The following is a 26,704-nucleotide window of genomic DNA, read 5'->3' as shown; positions in this document are numbered from 1 at the left end:
AATCCGCTCTGGTTTCTTGGTTTCACATTCTGCGTAGCTAAACATTGCAGTTTTAACACTAGAAGCAAAACGAGCCAAATAAGCCTTCATTTCTGAACTTAATGCTAATACTCTCTGTGCCTTAATTCTATAAGTGACACCTTTGCTATTACACCGGATACCAGACTTTGCAGGGACATGTCTCAACTTTTAGCCGTGACACAGCGAACCAAAGGTCTGTTTGAATAGAATATGTGAAGATAAGTATATGAACTATGAGTATATGATATCAATGGATATAATAGTCCAAAATATCATTCATAAATGGATTAATACAAGAATAATATGTTTAGGATTAATCATAAAAGAACAATCATGATAATCATAAGCATATATTTTTTTCTTTTCTTATACACCACCTTCCCACTTGCTGTTTTAAATGTATGATTAGCACTTTTTTAGGAACACTTTTTTAGGAAGGGTGCCTGAAAATGTTACGTCTTTTTACACCGTTAATCATAAAAGAACAATCATATATAGGCCTATGTTTTCTTTCCTTATACACCATGATATGGGAGAAAAAAATATGTTCTAATGCTTTTGAGTTCTGTTGCAAAGAAATGTTGCGTTCCCTCAAGAAACTTTGCGTTCATTCACAACGTAAGCTTTAAGAGTGAATGCAAAGTTTCTTTCGGACACACAAAAGCATTAAAAGGCCGCTCATGTGACCCACAACAAAATCAAGCAAATATACATTCAATAAGGGATGCAACTGTCAGAAACTATTTTGACTGGTGCCAATTTTAGTTTATAAAGTGATTTATTTTTTTTATTTTTTTACTTAAATTGAAATGTATTATTTTTGTTTGATATTGACAGCTGTTTTGGGGGATTATTTTATGTTGCCAAAATTAATTTTTTTACTTTCCTGTACTGAAAGGCTTACTAGGTAATATCTACTTCTAGATCAAGATCTAAAACAAGATTGGATTTGTGATCTACTCTGATTTCAGAAACCTTTTTTCTTTTTTTCTAAAAACATTTTCCAGATTTGATCCAACCCGATCAGATTACTTTAGAACAACTGGGTCCAGGAGATTCAGGTAAGAAATGAACCTAAGCCTGAGACAGACTGCTGTTACTATAGCAACAGACTGATAGATGTGTGTTGATGGAGACCTCGTGTGGTGAACTTGAGTAATAACAGAGATCTCAGTATCATCATTTCAGTAATGAGGGCTGTAACGATACATGATATAAAACCGAAGCCACGAACCTGTGTCGCGGTGTGAGAAGGCAGAATCGCGACACACCCCTTCCAACTCCCAGAGTTATCCTTCCCGTCCAGATCTAATGCTACCACATCTTCAAATTACTATTAGTATTATTTGAAGTTAACATTATAAAATTCGTAGACCTACACCACAAAACTAGTTGAGGATAAATTATTTAAAATTGGGCAATTCCAGCATTATGGACGTGACATTTGCAGTCAAAACTTGAAATATAAATTCTCAGAAAATGCATTTAATAGGCTACCAATATATTGAAACTTCTGTTTATATATCCATACTCCCTTAATAAAGGAGTCCAGACATTAGAAAAATATTTTAAAATATATATAAAATATACACATGCATTTTATATTTAATATGAGGGAAATACACATGCGTTATGGACGTGACACAATTTTTTTTTAACTTTTAGATGGCAAACTATTTTTTAATAATTCTGTAAATTACACTGCGCAAACTAAAAGTTATGTTACCCACCGGATGAATTATTTATATTTTTCGTGTTCACATTTATGAGGAAAAAACAATGTTAGCCTACGGACGTGACCGCTCTGAAAGCGGCACTAAAAGACTGCTTTAAAACTTTCACTGAGACCTCCAACAGAAAGCACAAAGTCTTTCTTTAAAGTGAATTTCATTTTGTATTAATTGTATGTTAATTTTAATAAATGTTTCATCAACCAATTACCTGGATTTAATAAAATAAGAAGTAAATATAATCACAACACGGAGGCGCCGGCGCGTGAACTGGAGCTCGTCTCATAAATTAACCGAAACTCAGCATACTTGCCTCACAGACCTGAGAAATATATCTATTGTCTACAGAAAGCTTGAAATCTCTACTTTTAAACAGAACAATTCAAAACGAAACAAAACTATGTAGTCCGTATGAAATGTGCATTTCTCTCTGGCGCGTTCACTACTGCGAAGATCGCGAGTCAGCATCGTCAACTTCACCTTTGCAGCCGACACAGAAAACACTTGTTTATTAATAATCAATTAAAATGTCTCCTTGCTATATTTTACATATTCATAATCATTACTTTTGCCGGTTCTTTGTGACAGCTTTTAGGTGCTTTATTGGCAGTGCCACCCACATGTTACATGAATGTTCTAGCTTTGGCTATTTATTTATTTTACTTAGGTATTAATATCCTAATAATACAAGATTTGGTAATATATATTATTTATATGTGAAGCAATGGTAACTGGCAACTGGTCTGTCTTTCCATATTTGACTCACAGCACAGGTCATTGTGTCATTTGTCCCTCATATTTTAGTTTCAGTGGTTTAATGACAGGAAAATTCTTAATTTGTGTCTCCACGTGGAAAAAAACCCCACCAGATATCCTAAAATGTGCAAAACAGATATTTTAGTTAGTCAGCGATGGTTTTTAAACTTTTACAGTAAAAGTTTTACTTATGGTTGATGCTTGCTGAGTGTTAATTCTGGACCCTGTGGTTGTGAAAGCAGCCAATGGGTGACAAAATCAGCAAATTATACTAAATGATGTCTTTTTAAAAAGTGTCAAATTGCAGAAGCATAAGTCAAGAGTCAAAAGAAAATATATGTGCTAGTTAATTTTGTACCTTGTGCAAGACCTCAACTGATCCAGTACTGTTGAATGATCTGAACTTCCTCTTCTCTCACGGAAAATGGTTAATATTCTTATAAGTATATTGTGACCACAGATGCGTGTCAGCAGAGCTCTTCTGTCAGAATGAGAAGTGATCGTGTGACTGAAGCTTCATCCACACTCTTCTGTTAGGATTGAGCTCTTCTGGACTTGAGAGAAATGATGCTCATCTTTGGACTGATGCTGCTGCAAACTGCTTCATGTGAGTCAACTTTCAGCTCAAACTGATGTTATGATGCTGTTCACTCACTGATGGTGTTTTATGTAATCTGAATCTGATTATAATTCATGATGAGAGGTATATTTATTGTAGTATTATACCAAGGTCTGTCAAAATTCTCAATTCTGACTGGCTAGAAGGTGTGTGTTAACTGTTTAATGCACAGGTAGTTGCAGTGAGTTTAATCACCATTCTTTATTATTAATTCTTATCTCAAAAATGTTATGTCCTACAGGCCAATTTGCACATGTTTACATTCTCTTTTCAAAAATGTTAAACTTACTGTATGTTCAAAACCATCACAACACAAAAATGAATAAGACAGACATTTGCACCATTTCTACAGTAAAACCATATTGAAATATATTCTGAATCTAAAAAATAGATGTAGCTGAAGACCTACACGTGTGTAAGTCTTTCAGTTTCATTACCATCCATTCAAAAGGGGAAACTTAGGAATAATTTAGTACTGTAATGTAAACATGGACGATGGACGTAACATATACTGCAGTGAATTGTGAGCAGAAGACAGTGTCATTGTTTTGGAAAGAAATATTACAAAAGAAAATATAGCCTAGTATAATGCCGCCTGATATTAGCGGGTTTTTTGGTCTGGGTTTATGATTGACAAAAATGTAGTTTTTTGGTTGACATCCTTTCTTAGTGTTCTGTAAGAATGAGTTTTCTTGAGACATTCAAGTGTTTTGGTAGTTTTAGTGCATTTTGAATGTGAAATTAGTATTGAAATAAGTATTGAGAAATGTGCCCTAGCGATTGTGAAAAACTGTAATTCACTGCTTTCATCATTGAAGCGCACAGAGATCGGAGAATATGTTAATGCACGCTTGTCATTGGACGATCCTTTGACTCCACATCGTGCATTAGTTCAATGCACAACTATCCGTGTGTATCCCTTACATACTGTAACACTCTCACTCTGTCTGTAGATGTTGATATTTCTCTCTCTCTCTGTGTGTGTGTGTGTGTGTGTGTGTGTGTGTGTGTGTGTGTGTGTGTGTGTGTGTGTGTGTGTGTGTGTGTGTGTGTGTGTGTGTGTGTGTGTGTGTGTGTGTGTGTGTGTGTGTGTTTTGTTCTTCAGGTATGGAGTTTAACTGCAGGTTTAATCAGTCAGATCCCTGTTACGCTGCTCTGGATCACAAACTCAATCTGCAGATGGTGGATGCTGGAAATTATAAACTGAGGATAATAAAGAGAATATTCTACAACGCAGTTGATCCATATTGTAAAGTAAGGAATGACAGTAAAAGGGAGCACGAATGTGATCTTTATAATAACAGACCTGAAGTGACAGTCATTAATGGGAATCTGATAATAAACCGTGTGATCAGAGCAGATTCAGGGAATTACACTTTAAAACTCGATGGCTCAGACGGCAAAGAAACATATGCACATCTTCAAGTGAAAGTTGAAGGTACAGTAACTCTCATCAGACTCATTACAATCTCATGATCCACAAAGACCTCATTCTCATGCAAACGAATCAGTGGAATCTCTGTGAAGGTTTTTGATTATTGAACATCTGGAAGAATTTCATCAAAAGCAACTGCACTTTGTTTTCTATTTATTTAGATATTTTATTTGTAACACAGATATTAATTTAGTCTATTTAAAAAACAAGCCAATATTTGTTTGAATGTGTCTATTTGTCATGTGACTGTCATGTGTCCCGCCCTCCAGCTCCTATTGGCTCAGTGGAAGTGTCAATCATCTGCTCCTCCAGTGGGGTGAAGTCAGTGTCCTGCTCTTCTGACGGGGATCAGCTCATCTACAGCTGGACTCTGAATGGAGATCCACTGATGGATGGAGACACCAGCATTGAGCTGAATGACACAACTCATGGAGACATCAGCTGTAGTGTGAAGAACCACGTCAGTGACGGACAGAAGAGCTTTAGTGTAGATCAATGTCCTGGTGAGCTTTTCATACATGAATCTCCATGTATTTACTAAACTACAGCAACAAGAGTGAATCTCACAAAACCTGTCAAGAACATGTCAGTCACATTTTAGTCAGACACAGCAACACCAGTGATGTAAAACAGTGAGTTCTCTTCAATGGACACAGTTCATTCTCACAACGTTTCTGGCTGAAAATGAGTTTATTTCAGCCCGATCTCAGCTGTAATTTGTGTTGAAGTGTTTTCAGTTTCTGTGATTACAGTGATGTTTTATTACAGGAACAACTACTGAAGCTGTGACCTCTCGTTTGACCTCTACACTGACCAGTAGCACACAGACATCAGAACATGTTACGAGTTTAAAAGAGCACGCTACAGGAAACATGATGGATTGATTTTCTTTCTAATTGTTGTTTTCAGTGTGTTCAGAGTCTGTGGTGTTTGTGCTGGTCTGGAGTTTTCAGATGATGGTTCTGTTTGGTCTGTTAGGAGGGTTTCACATCTACATGAGACACACATCAGGTGAGAGACATTTATAATCATCATTGTGGATTGAACATGCAAATATTAAGAGATGATGATAATGTGATGCTTTTAGAAAGAAAACAGGACGATCAAAAACTGAGAATGAGAAGATTTAGAGAAGAACATGAACACACAGCAGAAGATTCATGAGACCAGCAGCAGATCTCAGCACATCTATGAGAATCTCCTCCTTTTGCTTTCCTGTTTCTACGATGTTTTCAGGCGACGCCAACAATTGCGAAGATTTCAGATGATGCCAACTTTGGATCGACATGCCAAACTTTCAGATATTATCCTATAATATTTTAATATTATCATTATATTGTAATCGTTAAGCACAAGTTGTAATAGCTGCCTAACATATACACTGTGTCAGCTTAGCTGAAAACATGAAGTAATATAACTAACATGTACTATATTACAGCTGTATATTACTGCCATATTACTGTGCACACTCATCTCTGGCTGATAACAGAATATTTCCTAAATTGTAACATTAAAACAGTTGTGAAGGGTGACGAAGGGCATCATTTTCATTGCATGATTTATAAACACACACCATTTTGAAAACACCCACAAATTTAGAAACACCCACGTTCCCATAGACCCCACACTCAGTGAAGACACAAGTGTACAGTCCCGTAAAACAAAGTAAAAAAAATATATATATAAAAAAAAATCATAGATATATAACTATACAATATTTGCACTGATTCATGAGTATCCACAATGTACAGGAAGGGTTTTAATTACAGGCGAGTTGAGAGCACAAATCACAAAATATTTTAGTGGTCATGACGATGTATTCAGATATAGCATATTACAGTTTTTTACGATTGTTTACACACTAAAATAAAAATTTCCACACAATTTGCAAAATTCTACTCCAATGAGCAAAACACCTCCACAGATTTGCACAACATTACACACAATGTCTGCTTCACCCTTTTTGCAAAACATTACACACAGTGATTTATAAAACTCTACACACATTTTCACACCTTAGACACAGATCAGGATTGTGAGGTTACTTCCTTGTCATTACAAAGCCCCGGATTGCCAATGACCACACTAATGAACGAATTGGATAATCACATCCACCAGGTGTGGAAGCACACATGTGCTAATTTGAAAACACAGCACTCGGGTGTGCTATAAAAGGCAGCAGGTGAGTTCACCTGTCTTCAACAAAAATGGAAGGAGCTAGAAGAAGAAGAATGAAAATGAGAGGGGGAGCTCAAAGAGGAGATGAAAGAGGAGAAGGAGATAGAGGAAGAGGCCCAGGTAGAGGAAGAGGAGAAGAAGGAGATAGAGGAAGAGGCCTAGGTAGAGGAAGAGGTAGAGAAGGACTTGACGAGTTGATAGAACCTGAACAAAGAAGACGAGGACCAAATTTGACTCAAGAAATCCGTGCAACACTTATTGACCATGTTATTGACCATGTTATCAACCATGGACATACTGATGGAAGCTGGACAAAGAGTTCAACCAAATCTCAGCAGAAATACTGTTGCGTCAGTAATTCTGACATTTCATCGAGAAAACAGGTAAGCGAACCACACAGTACATTGAAACTGAAGCTTGCTGTACTTATCAGTATTGTTTACTGTGACATTTGACAGTAGGCTGCATGTGTATTGTTTTATATATATTTTTTTTTACAAAAAGACCCATTGAGGGTCGAGGACACCAAGGTGGAAGGGGCCCTATGTTCACTCGTGCACAAGAGGCCGCCATTGTGAACATGGTTTTGACCAATAATTGTATCAGGCTGCGAGAAATCCAAGCCAATATCATCAATGATGACCATATTTTCAATAACATCCAACGAGTCTCTGTCAACATTAGGTCGAATCCTCAAGAAAAATCAAATATACATGAAGCAACTGTATCGGGTACCATTTGACAGAAATTCAGAGAGAGTGAAACATCTGCGCAATGAGTATGTGGAGGTATGTATTGTTCATCTTACTATGGTGTGGTATTGTGCACTGCTCATAATGTTCTGGCACAAACAAATACTGTGCAATAGATATTGAATAGCATCCTATTGTCTTTTACTGTGTTTCAGAGAGTCTTGCAAATGGATGCTGCAGAAATTCAACATGAATTTATATATGTGGATGAGGCTGGATTTAACCTTGCGAAAACAAGAAGAAGGGGGAGAAATGTAATTGGACACAGGGCAATCACCAATGTGCCAGGGCAACGAGGGGGTAACATCACCCTTTGCGCTGCTATTACACAAAATGGGGTCCTCCACCACCATGCAAATCTGGGACCCTATAATACAAATCTAATACTTGCATTTCTTGACAGATTGCACGAGATTGTCACAGCATTAAACCAAGTGGACCAAATGCGGTACATTGTCGTTTGGGACAATGTCTCATTCCATCGGGCTGCTCTGGTCCAGAACTGGTTCCATGAGCACCCTGAATTTGAAGTCTTATACCTTCCCCCATACTCCCCCTTCCTGAATCCAATAGAAGAGTTTTTTTCAGCATGGCGGTGGAGGGTATACAACCTGCGGCCCTATGACCGTTTGCCCCTCATTCCGGCCATGGAGCAGGCCTGTTCTCATATCGAAGCAGCTTCTGTGCAGGGGTTGATTCATCACACGAGGCGATTCTTCGATATAGCCTGTGATGTGGATGAAATCTTATGGCCTGATCCAGCCAGACGGAGAGATGATGAATAGTTACAGTATTCTTGTTGCTTTTACAGTAGTTTTTCTTCAAAGTGTGTGTACTTCATGCAGTAATGTTTATTTGTCTACAGATTTTATTTGTTTAATTGATTTCATTGTTGGTTGATTACTGTAACTGATTGTGGTAAGAAATACTGTAAGTATTGAAATAAATACTTGAAATATTCAGTCTGCAGCATCAGTGTTGTGCAGTGCTTGGTAAGTTTATAGTAGGCCTATTTGTGTACATTCTCCCTATATCTCAAACTAATCATGAAGAATGTTGTGGGTTTGTCCCTTTTTTTTTTTTTAATTAATCTAAATCTAAAAAAAGGGAAATCTAAATTATCCCTTACATAATGTCTGTCCAAAAATCTAGCACATGCTATTTCCTAAAATTAATTTTTCTTTTTACAAATGTGTTTTTTATTTATGACAGCAGTGTGACACTGGCTGCAATAGTGTCTGATCATTGAGGACTGTGTTGGTTAAATGAAAACTAATAGCATTTTTCACAAATATGTGTAAATGTTTTGACTGAAGTGTGTCATTTTGCAAACAATCTAGGAATTATGCAAATTGAGTGTGGTGCTTGGATAATTGTGATTATATTTTGAAAAAAAAAAACGGTTTTCAAAATTGCATGTAAACAATTGAAAAAAACTGTAATGATGACACAGAATACATGAGCTTGTGTTTGACGGCACAGCCCCCTTCAACCTGGCTAACATATAACTCACGATTTTACAATAAAGCATGTGTCATAGACTATGTGTGATATGTCCAGAGGGAATAACAGAAGGGAATGTGGGAATTTATCTTTACCAGATCTTTGTCATTATAATATTGATAAATATTCTTTAAGAATTGTAAATTGAGTCTGTGTTGACATTGTTAAGATGAAACATTTGGAAGTTTGCAATATAGGCTATAAAAAAAATTGAAGGCACACTATGTAATTTTTCGCCACTAGAGGTCGCTTTTTCTAAACAGAGGCGTAGCTTCATGACGGCTTGATTTCGCGGGATCATGGGAGTTGTTGTCTTCACTTTTACAGCCGGTGGAGAATATGACGGGAATCGGTCAGAAATCATATTCATGGATGACCGGTAATGTATTAAAGATTTATTAACGTTACGAAAGCCGTTGTAGCGGATCGAGGCCGCTGGAGAGATTGCTAATGAGAGACGAGTGCGACACACGTCTCGAGAGCAGAGGAGCTTTTATTATGACACACGCTTCCGCTTCTTCTGGTCAGGAGTATGTGGGGAAACGCTGTTTTGAGTGTGTTGAAAGTTGTTATAATGCTAGTCTGTGCGTTCGCTCAGCGGCTACTATATGAGACACTTGTTGCACACTGCAGTGAGCTAGATCGATATTAGGCATGGTAAATAAATATGGTACTTGCAGTAAATCAAGAAAACGAGATTTAAACAAATAGACTAACTGTGTAAAGCTGTATAACAATGATTCGTTTTCTGTTGATGAATGCATCCAAACAGTTGCTCACCTGTCTAATAAAACACATAATATATTAAAGCATCTTTGGTGTTTCCATGGTTTCTACAGAATAAAACCAGAAATGATAGGCGATGCACAGACACGATCCGTGTCCTTAAAACTGCAACATTTAGGATAACGTAAGTAGCCTACACAAACCAACAAAATATAAAATATTGTTCTAGTGATTTTGGGATATTTTGATCCAAAAAATCTTACACAGTGTGCCTTTAAATAGATATCAAATATAATACAATGTATTTTAGTAAATGAGTCCAGCTGTAACTCTAGTTTCCTCCTGCAGATGTCGCTAATAACCAGGAAAGTGTCTGTCTTTGACACTTATTTGTTAAACATAAATAGACTTTTACTTCAGTGTTCGTTTTAATAAAGTTTATTTGTTTAAAATTGTACTAAAGAGCTATAGGCTATCATCCACCATCTGTGTGTGAAACATGAAATTGCATGTGATGTGTGGAGTAGTTTGAGTCAGTTGTGCTTCTTCTGTACTGATGAATCTGCTGGTTTGAGGAATCGTACTGGTTAATGATCACAGTATCAGAGCGGATCTGTCATGTTGTATCAAGACCGCTGACACTAAGAAAAGTGTAGGCCTATATCAAGATGCCATATGATCTACTGTGTATTATATTTGTCGCTGTGGGTTATTCCACAGGGGTTATTTAGAGACCAGTGTTTCTCAACGGGTCGCTGAGTGTGCCGTCAAAAGACAGAACATCGACAAAAATACGAGTAAAGGAAGAGAAGAAGAGCCCTCAGTGAGAGATGCAAGAGCAATGTATGAGCTTGCCAATATTCCTATGTTCAGATCAGGAAAGAATATGTTAATCATGTCAAAAATATATTTTATAAGAATCCGCTCTGGTTTCTTGGTTTCACATTCTGCGTAGTTAAACATTGCAGTTTTAACACTATAGAAGCAAAACGAGCCAAATAAGCCTTCATGTCTGAACTTAATGCTAATACTCTCTGTGCCTTAATTCTATAAGTGACACCTTTGCTATTACACCGGATACCAGACTTTTCAGGGACATGTGTCACGGGTGACAAAATGCATGGAAAAGCGGAACCTTTTTTTTTTCTATGTTCCCCGAGGGGATTATTTTGGTGTAACGCCTCACTCCGGTTCCGGGTGTAGCAGAGGCATTGCCCGACCTGATTACCGCTGATGCACGGCAGGTGTGAGAGAGAGAGAGGAGTGGCGTTTGTACCTTTGTACAGGCTGTTCGCTTCACAAGAGGAGGATAAAGGAGCCGTTCAGGAGAGAAGAGAGGTGGGGTAGATAGACTAGCAAAGCAAGCAGTAAAACATAATGAGATAAATGTGCAAGTGACGTTAAGCAAAAATGACGTTAAAAGTAAAATAAAAGAATTCATAAACAATAAATGGCAAGAACTATGGAATAATGAGGTCAAGGGAAGACAGTTGTATAGTATTCAGAAGCAAGTAGGAAACGGAAGAAGTGTTTTTGGGAATAGGAAAGAGGATACGATTGTTTCTCGTATTAGAATAGGGCACACACAATTAAATCATTCCTTGTTTAAGATAGGAAAACATGATACGGGAAAATGTAATTATTGTGATCAGGCAGAAACAATAGAACATGTTTTAATAAAATGTTTAAAATATGGAAAAGAAAGGTTAGTACTTAAGAGGAAAGTAAGAAAATTGGGTGTGGTAGTATTCAGTATGGAAAGTCTATTGGGAAAGCAAGTAGAACAAGTAAAAATATATAGTGCGATAATGAAGTATCTTAAAGCAATAGGAGTAGGTTGGAGAATTTGAAGTATAGGGGATACTTTTTTTTTTTTTTTTTTTTTTTTTTTGAGTTGATTATTGTTTTGTTTTTTTGTTATTAGTGCTTCACACTCCAGTCCAGTTGGTGGCGGTAATGCACCGGAAGTTGGTTTGCCAACCGCCATAAAACACCAAATGAAGAAGAAGAAGAAGAAGAAGAGAGGTGGTATCCGGGAGTCGTCGAATGCGTGGTATCCAGTCTTGGTATTGGGTGGTATGGAGTGGAATCGAGTTGGATTCAGTCGGTGAAGATGGTTGCTTGTGGTGCAGTTGCTGGTCGGTGTTCAGTTGTCCAGTTGTTCGGCTGGGTCTCTGTCGTCATGCTGTGGGGTAGAAGATCTCCTGTTTGAGTGCTCACTTTGGACGTTGTAATCCTGGAAACTCGTGTAAGTGAAGAACTGCCATTGGAGTCTGTCCTTAGAGCTGCTTGTGGAATATTACTGGATTGAACTGCTGCTTGGATCTGCGCTGGAAGAGGAAGAGAGAAAGATAAGTGAATCAATTACATCGTTGAATCAAATGTAGAGCTGGAAGAAAAGAAAAATGTGAAATTTACTGTTGAGGAGGATATCTGTTTCAGAAAGACTGGAGAGGAATTGAGAGTGGAACGTTCCCATTGAAATGCATGGATGAAGCAAGGTTTCTGATCAGCCCTACTGTGTGTGAGTGATTTGCAGTTGTTTGCCTTACCCGATGCACGCTGAATTAATGCTGTGGATTTGTAGTGAACACGAGTGCTGTGTGCTATGCTGAGAAGAGTCTCCCAACACCTGCTTTCATTCTTGTGAGATGATCTACTGATCTCCATCTAAATTCCAGAACGATATAACTGAACTGGTGAAGTAATGCTTTGTATTATCCTCTCTTCCACTGAATATTGTCGTGAAGTAATTCCTCATTGAAGGCTCCTGTTAATTCTCTCTCTCTCTGAAATTACAAGTCTCATGAAGAACCATATGGCTGGGGAAAAGTCTGAATCGTTATACTCACTGATGGAGCTCTGAAGATGTACATCATCGCTGGTAAAGCTGCCTATTGAGTCTCTCGCTAATGTCTGATGAAAGTGAGTGATGCTGAGGGAAGAATCCTGAAGACTGCAGCAACGCTGTGAAGTGAGTTTTAAAGTCACAATTCCCCTCTCACGTCCTGATAAGAGAATCTGCTGTTGGACGAAGAAACCTTACCTGTTATCTACCGTCCGAGACCTGCAGATGTGCAGCAACGCTGTGAAGTGAGTTTTTAAAGTCACAATTTCCCTTTCATGGCCTGATAAGAGAATCTGCTGTTGGACGAAGAAACATTACCTGTTACTTACCGTCCGAGACCTGCAGATGTGCAGCAACGCTGTGAAGTGAGTTTTAAAGTCACAATTCCCCTCTCACGTCCTGATAAGAGAATCTGCTGTTGGGCGAAGAAACATTACCTGTTACTTATCGTCTGAGACCTGCAGATGTGCAGCAACGCTGTGAAGTAAGCTTTTAGAGTCACTGTCCTACCATTGTGCCCGACGACGCATCTGATACTGAGAAGCATACATTACTTGTTACTTACTGTCTGAGTCCTGCAGATGTGCAGCAACGCTGTGGAGTAAGCCTTCCCAGCCACTATTACACCATTGGGTCTCGAAGACAGTGAATAATCGATCCAGCGGCTACTCCGGCCGAATAGCCTTAGAAGACAAGAGTTGCTCATTCTTTCCTCAAGTTGATTATTATTCAATAAAGATTGTTACTTGTGAACTAAATTACTTGCCTCCTCCTCCTTTGTCCGTCTGTCGCGTGCCTGTGGTGTCGGCTCCTCACGGTGGTGTCTGGAGTCGGGCGGCTGGTCATCCGAGTCCGCCCCGGCCTGCACCGGTGACACATGTCTCAACTTTTAGCCGTGACACAGCGAACCAAAGGTCTGTTTAAATAGTAGATGTGAAGATAAGTAGGGGAGACCGGGGACAGTTGCAACATGGGGATGGTTGCAACATGTCATTTTTCTCCAATCAGAAACAAGCTAGAGTGATGACATATGGCAAGCCGTTTTAGCTTTAATTGTACCCAGCAATTGGAATTCTTACTAGTAAAAATGCAATTACGACGAGTAACGCTGGGTACAATTTAAGCTAAAACGGCTTGCCATAATGACACTCATACATGCACAGTTAGACCCTCCCCCCACTAAGACAGTAGACCTATTCAACATTTGCTGCTGCATTTATTGAACAAAACTTGTTTTGGAGGTATGAAAGTAATTTTTTTCATGAGATATATTTTGTCATACTGTCCAGACATTTTGTATGAATTAATCAAAACTTACTTAGTTTGAATTATCAGTGTGTCTAGCAGGCACATGATGTTCTGTCATGGCTGATAGGGTTTGGGACAGTTGCAACAAGTTATAAATTGCATGTTTAATAAAGGTTTGTTGCATTGCAAATTGTTCAATTCTTCCTGTCTGACACTGAAATATGGAGAGATTGAATAGCATCTGTAACACCTGCACACTGAATCTATGTAGGCCTATGTTCTAGCCTACACATAAACAAAAAAAAAAAAACTCAATAACTGTTATTTGATAAATATGACTAAATAAATAAATTATAGGCTACAATAATTATTATTGAAATAAATATTATAGTAGGCCTAAAACAGTTAATATTTTCAGAATTATATGCTCATTGAGACAAAAAGCGAAAATAAAAAAAATTGGTATTTTTAACGTGTTGCAACCGTCCCTGGGTTGTGTTGCAACCGTCCCCTTGGTCGGGGTCAGTTGCAACATCTGACTTCTTCCATTCAAATAAATACTGTCAACGATATGTCATATATAATCATCTTTAAATGGTATGGGTAATTAGCAGACAGATGCAACTTTAATATATACAAATTTGGAAACACTTGGTCTAGTCCAAATAGTCTCTGAGTAACTGAGAAAGGCAAAAAGTGTTGCAACTGTCCCCGGTCTCCCCTATATGAACTATGAGTATATGGTATCAAAAGATATAATAGACCAAAATATCATTCATAAATGGATTAATACAAGAATAATATGTTTAGGATTAATCATAAAAGAACAATCATGATAATCATAAGCATGTATTTTTTCTTGTCTTATACACCACCTTCCCACTTGCTGTTTTATAATGTATGATAAGCACTTTTACACTTATTTTTGGAAGTGTGCCTGAAAATGTTGCGTCTTTTTACACCTTTCTAGTTTCACTGTCTTTAGTTAGACTTAGTCTATGTCAGTGCACCCATCATCTGCCTTCCCCCCATGAGGAAACTTCCTCTTTTCTCGTGAAGCGGTCAGATATTTCCTCATGTGTCAGTCCAGAGTGAGTCTCTCTGTGAGGAGCTTCATGAGAGCCAGAACACAGACAGACTGAAGTCCAGACACTCATGTCCCCATCTGAAGCTTCATCCACACTCTTCTGCTGCCGTTGGGCTCTTCTGGAAACTGGACTTTAGAGAAATGATGCTCATCTTTGGACTGATGCTGATGCTGCTGCAAACTGCTGCATGTGAGTCAACTTTACAATGCTGTTCAATCTCACGAATCTCTGAAATAAAAACACTGTAATATATTACATTAATAGTGTTTCCAAAACAGTCTGCAGTCTATAGTCTTAGTGTTACTGATCTTATAGTGTGTATTTGTGGAGGATTAACAAAATGTGAGAGGAAGTGTGTTTGTTTCTTAGTGTCATTGTACAAAAAAAGTTTCATATTTCGTAAACGTAATCATTCATTTATATAAAATGATCATATGGGGATTCATCAAATCATGTTTCTCCATTACATCTGATGTCACAAAGATCAAGACATTTATTTAAAAAGAAAGAAATTTTACAGTTTAACTGGATTGAACTTTTTTTCAAAAGTTAAATCTATATAAATATCTAATGTTTCTAATTCATGAGAGTAATTCCTTAGAGAAAAGATTTGAGCATTTGTGTTTATGATGAAGATGAGCTTCACTTCAGATGAACTGAGCTAGGATGATTCAGTGAGATCAGATCAAGAGTGATTCATTTCATCTTTAATTCTGCGAATGTTTGTGTAATTTGTGTCTGATTTTAGTTTATGATGAGAGAAATATTTACATCAGCAGTAGCACTCTCTGTATGTATGTTGATCTCTATCTCTCTGTGTGTGTGTGTGTGTGTGTGTGTGTGTGTGTGTGTGTGTGTGTGTGTGTGTGTGTGTGTGTGTGTGTGTGTGTGTGTGTGTGTGTGTGTTTTGTTCTTTAGATATGCAGTTTAACTGCAGGTTTGATCAGAAAGATCCCTGTTACGCTGCTCTGGATCACAATCTCAATCTGCAGATGGTGGATGCAAGAAATTATAAACTGAAGATAATAAAGAGAACAAACAACAACCACGATTATACAGTTTGTAAAGTAAGGAATGACAGTAAAAGTGAGCGCGAATGTGATCTTTATAGTAACAGACCTGAAGTGACAGTCATTAATGGGAATCTGATAATAAACCGTGTGATCAGAGCAGATTCAGGGAATTACACTTTAATACTCGATCGCTCAGACGGCAAAGATATTCCTGTAGATCTTCAAGTGAAAGTTGAAGGTACAGTAACTCTCATCAGACTCATTACAATCTCATGATCTACAATGATCTCACTCTCATGCAAACAAATCAGTGGAATCTCTGTGAAGGTTGTTATTATTATTATTATTATTATTAATAATAATAATATTTAGTCAAAAGCATCTGAACTTTCCATGTACTAAGACTATTTTCAGAATTGAAAACTACTTGCTTACTGTATATTGCCTACTGTTTCAAAGTAGTTTGTGAAAGCATCTCAAACAGTAATTTGCTACATTGTTGTCACATGAATAACCTATGCTGCATGTTTAATTCAGTGATGTCCAGCTATCATCGCAGCAATACATGTGGTTAAAAATGTCTTGAAATTGAGTTGTGACTGTACTGTCATGTGACTGTCATGTGTCCCGCCCTCCAGCTCCTATTGGCTCAGTGGAAGTGTCAATCATCTGCTCCTCCAGTGGGGTGAAGTCAGTGTCCTGCTCTTCTGACGGGGATCAGCTCATCTACAGCTGGACTCTGAATGGAGATCCACTGATGGATGGAGACACCAGCATTGAGCTGAATGACACAACTCATGGAGACATCAGCTGTAGTGTGAAGAACCACGTCAGTGACGGACAGAAGAGCATTAGTGTAGATCAATGTCCTGGTGAGCTTTTCATACATGAATCTCCATGTATTTACTAAACTACAGCAACAATGATGTGAATCTCACAAAACCTGTCAAGAACATGTCAGTCACATTTTAGTCAGACACAGCAACACCAGTGATGCAAAACAGTGAGTTCTCTTCAATGGACACAGTTCATTCTCACAACGTTTCTGGCTGAAAATGAGTATATTTCAGCCCGATCTCAGCAGTAATTTGTGTTGAAGTGTTTTCAGTTTCTGTGATTACAGTGATGTTTTATTACAGGAACAACTACTGAAGCTGTGACCTCTCGTTTGACCTCTACACTGACCAGTAGCACACAGACATCAGAACATGTTACGAGTTTAAAAGAGCACGCTACAGGAAACATGATGGATTGATTTTCTTTCTAATTGTTGTTTTCAGTGTGTTCAGAGCCTGTGGTGTTTGTGCTGGTCTGGAGTTTTCAGATGATGGTTCTGTTTGGTCTGTTAGGAGGGTTTCACATCTACATGAGACACACATCAGGTGAGAGACATTTATAATCATTATTGTGGATTTAACATGCAAATATTAAGAGATGATGATAATGTGATGCTTTTAGAAAGAAAACAGGACGATCAAAAACTGAGAATGAGAAGATTTAGAGAAGAACATGAACACACAGCAGAAGATTCATGAGACCAGCAGCAGATCTCAGCACATCTATGAGAAACTCCTCCTTTTGCTTTCCTGTTTCTACGGCAGTGGTGTGGCGCAATGGATAAGACACATGCCTTTGGTGTGAGAGACCCGGGTTCGAATCCACTGTGAGACACCAATGTGTCCCTGAGCAAGACACTTAACCCCTAGTTGCTCCAGAGGCGTGCGACCTCTGACATATATAGCAATTGTAAGTCGCTTTGGATAAAAGCGTCAGCTAAATGAATAAATGTAAATGTAAATGTACGATGTTTTCAGGCGACGCCAACAATTGCGAAGATTTCAGATGATGCCAACATGCCAAACTTTCAGATATTATCCTATAATATTTAAATATTAGCATTATATTGTAATCGTTAAGCACAAGTTTTAATAGCTGCCTAACATATACACTGTGTCAGCTTAGCTGAAAACATGAAGTAATATAACTAACATGTACTATATTACAGCTGTATATTACTGTCATATTACTGTGCACACTCATCTCTGGCTGATAATAGAATATTTCCTGAATTGTAACATTAAAACAAGCATTTTCTGTAAAGCTGATTTGAAACATGTATTGTGAAAAGTGCTAAAAAAATGTTTACTTGACTTTAAAACTGTTGCTCTTGATCATGTCTTGGTTTGTGGTGTCTGGGGTTTTGCTATACGTGCTTTTACACTTCTGCTTGCATTTGTAGTTTTTTTTTAAGATGTTAAACATGTTTAGCCACATGTGTGCTGTGAGGCAGCAGACCTCGAGTCTACTGTAGACGTGTTACTGTGACGCACTCATCTTTGCCTGATAGCAGAATATATCCAAAACTGTAACATTAAAACAAGCATTTTCTGTAAAGCTGCTTTGAAACATGTATTGTGACAGTGCTAAAAAAAAAAAAAAAACTTGAATTTTAAATCTGTTGCTCATGATTTTGCTGTGTTTGGTGTTTTGCTCTCCGTGCTTTTAAACTTCTGTGTTTTTTTTTTTTTTTTGAAGATGTTTAACACATTTAGCCACATGCGTGCTGGCAGGCCCAACTGGGTTTACTGTTAGTTTAACTGCATCTATTGTTCTCATTTGTAAGACCCTTTGGATAAAAGTGTCTGCTAAATGAATAAATGTACACTGTATTCAACATTGATAATAATCAGAAATGTGGGCGGGGCTTTAACATTTCAAAGCCGCGATGTACAGAAAATCACACAAAGATATAGAAGAAAATGTATAAAAACATTTTGGATCAATAAAACTAAGAAATAACATAAATAACTCCAGAAATGCCACACTGCAGACAGGATTTGCATTTCACATGCAAATCAAATTAAATCGGCTAAATTACCTGCGAGCAAGCTCTAACCCAGCAAACACAGAACGTTCCCCTAACGTTCCCGTTTGGTTCCCATTTGGTTATTTTTTTGGGAACCAAACAAGAACGTTCTGGGAACGTTCCCTGTAGGTTATTTTTAGGATCTATGTTTATAACATTAAGGGAACGTTCCCAGAACGTTCCCTGTAGGTTATTTTTAGGTCTAAATTTATAACCTAAAGAGAACGTTCTGGGAACGTTCCCTGCAGGTTGTTATTTAATAACCTAAAGAGAACCTTCCCAGAACGTTCCCTGCAGGTTATTTTTAGGTTTAATTTTTATAACCTAAAGAGAACCTTCCCAGAACGTTTCCTGCAGGTTATTTTTAGGTTTTATTTTTATAACCTAAAGAGAACCTTCCCAGAACGTTCCCTGCAGGTTATTTTTAGGTTTAATTTTTATAACCTAAAGAGAACCTTCCCAGAACGTTTCCTGCAGGTTATTTTTAGGTTTTATTTTTATAACCTAAAGAGAACCTTCCCAGAACGTTTCCTTGCAGGTTTTAGGTTTTATTTTTATAACCTAAAGAGAACGTTCTGAGAACGTTCTCTGCAGGTTATTATTTTAATATCACTTAACAGGCAGATTCAACTGACAACGTCGTCAGTACGGTCCCCTAAGGTTATAAGATAACCAACAACGTTCAGATCTATTCGCAATAACTTTTTATTAATGATATTTTAAATTATGTTATATATTTTAATTCTATATGTTAAATGCTGCGTGACTTTGAAGTGTTTTAATGCGCATGCGCGTGATCAAACACTGGAGCACGTGCGCTGCGCGAGAGCAGATGGAAACGTCATCGACAACTGACAAACAACAAAACTCCCGTCTCTCGCTGTTGGTTTCACTGCTTTCAGGTAAGTTTAGACAACAAAATCTCACAAATAATACACACAAACGCCCCTGACACATTTCTTACGTGTAATTGACACGCTTCTGTTAAATATTTATTTAAAAAAAATGGTTTTATGTCTTTGAAAAAGTCCGTTAGCATCTACGCTAGCTAACCGTTTTCAAAAGACAACGTTAGGCCTAAGTTACGTTAAGTTGAGGTCTTATTTATGAAAGTTTGGGTTTTTAAACACATATTTAGTGTAGATAACAGTTTTTGATAGGTTTGCTGGTAATTTGGCAATGGGAAGTAAGCTAATTTATTTAGGCTAACCTAAAAGAATGCACTGTATTGTTAACTTAATCAGTGACGTCACTTACCAATATTGCTAAAATGTGATTTCAGAATAGCGAGAGAAAAAATAAAACTCTACAACAAGGGGTGAGTTATTGTTTAATCATGATGATAATTCCATATGCATTTATTTCACAATATATTATCTTAAGATTTGTATATATTTATCTTTTATGCATTTCACCTCTGTTCTAGCTTGGTTCCTTGTAATAAACCTATCACATGTAATATTTTTGGCTCTGTGACAAACAGCATGTTATGTTCCTAGATCATCATGCTGTGATGGCCTGCTGCACTCCCTGTCCAAGAAAATCTCTATGAACCATATGACTAGTAAGCAAAACCACCTCAAACATGCAGTGCACTGCTGTTCAAAGGTTTGGGGTCTGTAAGATTTATGCTTTTGAAATAAGTCTCACATTTTAAAATCATTAACCCCAAGTTTTTTTCAGTGAGATTGTCCTTGAGAAGCCTGTAAGCTAAATAATCAGCTAAATAATAGGCGACTAATACAATATTATAATGGTCATAGTTATAATAATTCATTTAACTATTATGATAACATGATATCCTGATGATTACTATATTTTATTTTATTTCTTTAGGTCTGATTTGAATTATGTTGGCCAATGAGACTGACACCATACTGTCCAACTCAAAGGTATTTATGTATTTTTTTTATTGTCAATACTGAAATTCTTTGTACTTTTAAATGCGGTTCAGGGGGTCGACAACTTTAGGCAGTTATTTTTCACAGATTTATTTATTTAATGTTTATTTGACAGGGACAAATGCATAGAACATTGCTTTATAAAAAATACAAAGTAGATGCCATGCATACAGGTTTATAGCCATGACTAATTTGCAACCCCTTGATATCTTGGGCAGCTGTGGCTCATACTCTTAGCCTTTAAAAATGTTTGAATTGATATCCCCAATGCAATATCAGGGGGTAAATATATCAGTAGAGTTCTTAAAGTTATGGCTTTGCTCTTGTTACCAGATGAGATAAAATCCCTATTGTTTGGCCCTGTGATTCTTCAGGACAAGACCTTGATGCCATCCACAGTCAGTAGATGAAGAAGGTGAGTTTAGCCGAATTCAGTTCTCTTTCACTTTTTTTTTACAGACACGTGCACGCAAAATTAAGTAAAAATGGCGAGTTTCCTCTTGTCTTGTGTTTTAAACAGAAAGAAAACGGATGCGTGTCATTTATATTAGTTCTGCGCATTCGTCTTAAAGGGACAGCAGCCTAACGTACCCGCAGCTGTTTGTGTCGCCAATGGTGATCAAACATCAAAAGAGAAAATGACTTGTAGCTTTAGCAAAGATACATTAATTTTATAGTTATTTTATTTTTACATTGAAGACTTATTTTACATTTTGATAAATCAATTTCTGTACCTGATAAGTTAGATTTAACTGAAAAACATAATGCACTGCTTATTTCAACTGTGTTTTTCTTCTATTGTATTTATCTATGCTTGTTATCTATTGTAATTTTCTATGCAGGTTCACTCCTCTACAAAATCCCCCCAATAGGGGTTATGCGGAGCGCCCAGCGGTTGAACCGGAAAGAGGTCTAAGCATTTCCGCTTTTCACTTCCGTACACATCTGCAGCGGTAGGTGATCTCTGAGTTTACTGTTAATTTTTGCTTATTACACTAAAATTCTTACTTCTGTTTTAATTAAAATGTCACGAAGGCTAAAATATCAGAAAAGGGAACATCCGAACAGCAGTTTTTGTTGTGTGCTGGTCTGCTCTATGTCGGGGAAAATGAGTAGTACAAATAGGTTCTGTACTCATAAAGTGACGTCAACATCAGCAGTAGCATTCGCCGTCAGGCAAGTGTTATTTAAATAAACTCCTGATGTACTTACAAACTTTCCAATGCCTCGTTTAATGAGTACAGAACCTATTTGTACTACTGTAGTAGTTTGGTACCATTCTGGGCATTATTAGTGGGGTAATTTACCAGATACAAACCTGGAGCCGTTAGCGCATGCACTAAACCATACGGCTGATATCTCTAAATAAACTCAAAATTTTTCAATATCGTGCAGCACTAATATTGAGCATATCTTAAAGTGAACCTGGAATTAGGGATGCACCGATGTGAAAATTGTGGCCGATACCGATAACCGATATTAATATTGCTGTTATGGCCGATACCGATATTTACCGATGTCGATATCTCTGTATAGAAAACAAATTTTAATGATTATCAAATAAAGAGCTATTTTCCAAAACATTTTTTTTTTTTTTTTTTTTACTTTAGAAATGACTGATATTGGGCACCTTTACCTGTATGCATTGCAAAATATGTCACACATACGACACACATGCATTATATTGCATTGCATATAATGTGTGCTGGTCAACTTGTCTAAAATTAAGAAACCCTTAGAAAACAGGAAGAAAAAAAAAAACAGGAACATTGTGTACAATTAAGATAGGCTACTTAATTTATTATTCCAATATCCAAATATGATACTAAATACCACAGGGAAAAGGACTTCTATTTGTGACGTGCTGTCTTTGCCTTTGAACAACAGGGCACGCATTAGCTGAATAAATGAATAACTGTTAATAAATGTTAACAGTTGACAATGAATAGACAGGAGTCCAATAATAGCATAACGAATCACTTATTCTAAAAATAATAACAAGTAGGCTAGACGAATCCGACATATGGGCTGTGTTAACAGTAAAACGTCCGTCATTTAACGAATTTTAAAAACACGGATGGATAATACAAAATGCTTTCTGACATTTTGATAAAAAAAAAAAAAAAAGCAAGAACAAAATTTAAACTTAGCCCGTCAATTTTTCATTTTACAATTATCTTCTCTCTCTGTGTGCGCGCGTCCGTGTTTGTGAGGGAGAGCTCGCGCAGCACTGATACAACGGTAGCCTACTTTTTAATCCATAAGTAACGAACGCGCTAGTTTTCATACAAAATAAATATGTAACATAATTAGGTAGGCTACTTTAGTTATTATTAACACAATAACGTAACACATGAAGGCTACGTTTCTCAACACTGAGAATGAAGAAATAAACGCCTGTTTCTCCACTCGCGCTTATCAGTAATCCACAAATCACACATGCCGTCACTTTTGAGAAAAATCTAATTCGAACGGGTATCAAATATCATGCAATATATTCAAATATCTACGAGTCAAAAAACGATCAATCAAAAATGTGTCATGAAGAGGGAAAAAACATAACTGCGTTAACAATGTTACTGACGGGACAGTTCTCTGTTACGCACGTCTGAACGCGGCACTAAAGACCGCTTTAAAACTTTCACAGAGACCTCAAACAGAAAGCACAAAGCCTGTCTTTAAATTTAATTTCGTTTTGTATTAATTGTATCTTAATTTTGATCAATGTTTCATCAAAAATAAATAAGAAGTAAATATTAGAAAATATTTAATCAGGACATGGAGGCAACGGCGCGTGAACTGAAGCGCGTCTCAAGTGAACCGAAACCTACCTGCCTCACAAACCTAAGACATATATAGAAAGCTTGAAACATCTATTTTTAAACAGAACAATTCAAAACGAAAGAAAACAGACTGTTCTCTGCTTATGTCATCTGTATGAAATGTGTATTTCTCTCAGGCGTGTTCACTACTGCTAAGATCGTGAGTCGTCAACTTCATCTTCAACTTCACGTCAAATATCGGCCTGTTCACATCGGCCCTATTTTGACATCGGAACGATACCGATGTGTAAAAAAATGACCATATCGGCCGATATTATATCGGCGGCCGATATATCGTGCACCCCTACCTGGAATGATAATTTGTGATACCAGATGAGATGTATGTATGATAGATTTTGAACTGTACTATTTTTTTTATTTCAGGTTCCAGCGGAAGGCATCAAGGCATCAGACGTTGGCCTGGACAGATGCACCTGTAAACTACACCGACCTTTGCTTTTGCATGGATGGCTGATTATTACCATGTTCTGTGAGGGTTTCATTATAGCAAAACTGAGCACCTGTGACAGTGGAATTTGTAGGTGTAAAGTCACAGAGATTAAAAAAAAAAATGATAGCAGTTTCAAACTTTTTTTCACTTTCTTTCTCATAAACAACACAGCAGTTACAGGTTTTCAAACTCTTCATTGGAGGTGAGACTTATACATAAAGGGTAGAGCGAATTCGCAGGTCAGAGTTCACTAGACTTAAATATTATTTTCTCTGTTTTTTATTTGACTTCAGAGAGAGAGGCTTAATGGGTATCCTTACCCCTATATAAAACATTCCTTTTTTGATTTGTAGTCTGAAATAATAAATAGTGCAATATAAATAAATGCAATGTAGTGTTTTGAAATATATACATTTTTCTATACACATTGATGCTGAAATATCTGAATAAATACATGATACCAGCAGCGCTCGTGCTCTCATATCTCCTACAGCTTGTGACACACAATCCCACCTCACTCTTTTCATTTGCTCCAGATGAATATTAATGCCATTACAGGGCTTGAATTTTGGCATGGGATTGTGTGTCCATGTAACACGTTGTCTTTTTATTTTCTTGTTAAATTTGCAGATGGTGTTGGGAGTTTAAATGTTTTGAGCAGTGTGAAGATTGGCACATTCATGTATATTGTATATAAATAAATACTTTTTCAACTTTTTAGCCAAAGTTATAGGCTACAGTTTGCAAAAGATAGTTTTAATTAAAATGTTTGTGCAGTTTTATTTGAAATATTAAATGTTTGAAATATTAAATGTAAATTACTGTTCCTGAATACATTTTGCTAACGCTGTTTTTAATGACTTATTTTAGGTTGATAATTAAACAATGAATCAACAAAAACATGGATTGTGTGCTGATTTATTTATTTAATACAAACTGATTGATTTACTTATTAATGATAGTTTCTGTAAATTCAATTTATTGTAATAATATATTCATAGGATTCTTAAGTGTTTGAACAATAAACAATGTAGAATATGTTTGTAGACCTATAATTTGTGTACAGGCATATCAGGATGTGTAGACGTTAGGAGAACGTTCCGAGAACCTTCCGGGAACGTTCTGGGAACCTTTCGGCAACGTTCCCCTAACCTTCCGGGAACGTTACGAGAACCTTGCGGGAACCTTTCGGGAACGTTCTGGGAACCTTTCGGCAACGTTCCGGGAACGTTCCCCTAACCTATAGGGAACATTCTATTAACGTAAAGAAAACTTTCCTGGCTAACCAATAGGGAACGTTCTGGGAACCAAAAACTAACGTTCCCAGAACGTTAAATTGTTAGCTGGGAAGCAGCACAACATCGATGCACCAAAAAAATAAACAATTAAGGCGAGACATGGAAGGCAAAAACATCGTTTTTTTTTTTACTGGGCAATTTTGAGATTTTGGGATATTTGTCTTCAATAACATGTCTTCTTTTAGACTTGTGGTGAAAAAAAGTCCGAAATACACATTTAGGTCTTTATTTTATTACACTTTGTCTGTTTGCGCCGGTAGATTTCTCATAAATTCAACAAAAGTTGACGTTCTTAATCAACATGCTGCTCCGCGATCGCTGCCGACCTATGGAAGCTTATGGGTAGCAATATTCAATTTGAAATGTAATATGCAAAATGACAATGCAATATGTAAAATGGCAATGCATTTCTGTATTTCAATTTTAATTTTCCCATACATTTGTGCAACGTTTGGTGCAAAATGAAAATGAAAATTCAATTATAAAATTTACATTTGCCATTTCATACACTAGTTTTAATATGTACATTGAATAAATTTTTTAATGCTTTATAAGTTGCAAAATTAAAATTAAAATGTCTATTACAGAAATGATTAGATATGTAACATGTTGAAGCAAACACTGTGGCAAAATTAATTTAAATGTTATTTTTTCTTAATTGCATTTACACTCACAGTTAAGACACTTGCAATTGCATTTCCATTAAGTGTCACGCAATGAATGTAGCAAAATTGAATGTGCAATTTGAAAAAGCATTCTTTCTGAGCCGATCACGTGCCCGTCCCGCCCTGTCAATCACTGCGTGAAAGCGGGGCAACAGGTAAACGTACGCTATGGTGCGTATTTTGAGGTGTTGGAAGGAAACACGGCGGCGGCAGAACTGATACGAGCGTTAAATTCACTAGCAGATGAAGTGGAGCATGGACAGAGAAATGGTAGTGTTTCCGAAGATTATTACGCGTCTGCAGGTGATAGAACCAGTACGATGTTGGACCGTCTGGGTCTGGGAGAATGTTCTGCCTTATCAAGCGTCGACACGACGACACCCATGTCAACATTATGCTGCGCTGCTGTTGTCTGATGCTGGACTGTGTTGATGGTTTTGTTTCGTATAAAATATTATCATTGTCTGATACATGCTTATCTTTATTCTTATTAGCCTACTATTAACTGTAATACCCAATAATGTTGGAGATCCTATAGTTTTTCCTTACAAATGCATAGGCCTACTAGGCTATTACTCTGAGTCGTCTGAGTCGTCGATCACATATGACAAAGCTCCGTTGGTATTCGGTATTAATAGCTACCGAAAAATGTGACCGCTCTTTATTTATTTATAACTGACTGTAATGTTCAATAAAGTGACGAATGTGATGTGTGACCATCTCTGTTTATTCAGCTGTATAAGCATAAAATATGAGGCAGACTTGCGAGTCCCTTTCCATTTTA

General features: G+C 37.1%; 2 protein-coding genes and 2 long non-coding RNA genes across 5 annotated transcripts in view; all 4 read left to right on the top strand.

Moving 5' to 3' along the window:
- The first annotated feature begins 3,061 nt into the window (after window positions 1-3,061).
- On the top strand, window positions 3,062-6,289 carry LOC311303229 (uncharacterized protein). Its single transcript, XM_084429567.1, has 6 exons — window positions 3,062-3,114; window positions 4,232-4,564; window positions 4,831-5,064; window positions 5,330-5,402; window positions 5,472-5,572; window positions 5,649-6,289. Exons 1-6 carry the CDS (start codon window positions 3,072-3,074, stop codon window positions 5,723-5,725), a joined length of 861 nt encoding a protein of 286 aa, XP_084285693.1. The 5' UTR covers window positions 3,062-3,071; the 3' UTR covers window positions 5,726-6,289.
- Window positions 6,290-10,904: 4,615 nt separating this feature from the next.
- On the top strand, window positions 10,905-13,323 carry LOC311303170. Its single transcript, XR_014629730.1, has 4 exons — window positions 10,905-11,058; window positions 11,645-12,221; window positions 12,308-12,419; window positions 12,523-13,323. It is a non-coding gene; the product is annotated as an uncharacterized lncRNA (long non-coding RNA).
- A 426-nt stretch (window positions 13,324-13,749) lies between these two features.
- The window catches only part of LOC311303925 (uncharacterized protein), a 119,273-nt gene continuing 106,318 nt past the window's right edge, over window positions 13,750-26,704 (top strand). Inside the window, exons 1-6 of one of the 2 annotated variants that reach the window (XR_014629848.1) lie at window positions 13,750-13,809; window positions 14,787-15,093; window positions 15,823-16,155; window positions 16,556-16,789; window positions 17,057-17,299; window positions 17,376-18,341. Coding sequence is in view for 1 of the 2 variants with exons in the window: in XM_084430671.1 (XP_084286797.1) it covers window positions 15,045-15,093; window positions 15,823-16,155; window positions 16,556-16,777 (604 nt within the window). In the remaining variant the exon portion in view is untranslated. Of the gene's footprint in view, window positions 13,810-14,786; window positions 15,094-15,822; window positions 16,156-16,555; window positions 16,790-17,056; window positions 17,300-17,375; window positions 18,342-26,704 lie in introns of those variants that run through there. The other variant, XM_084430671.1, reaches the window with a different exon arrangement.
- On the top strand, window positions 19,312-24,702 carry LOC311303575. The gene is made up of 6 exons (XR_014629787.1): window positions 19,312-19,685; window positions 20,066-20,101; window positions 20,283-20,675; window positions 21,018-21,099; window positions 21,527-21,637; window positions 23,891-24,702. It is a non-coding gene; the product is annotated as an uncharacterized lncRNA (long non-coding RNA).

The sequence above is a fragment of the Rutilus rutilus genome, assembly GCF_951802725.1.
Source record: "Rutilus rutilus genome assembly, chromosome: 14".
Lineage (NCBI taxonomy): Eukaryota > Metazoa > Chordata > Actinopteri > Cypriniformes > Leuciscidae > Rutilus > Rutilus rutilus.
The sequence above is the reverse complement of the archived record's forward strand: the minus strand, read 5'-3'. Positions and strand labels throughout refer to the sequence as shown.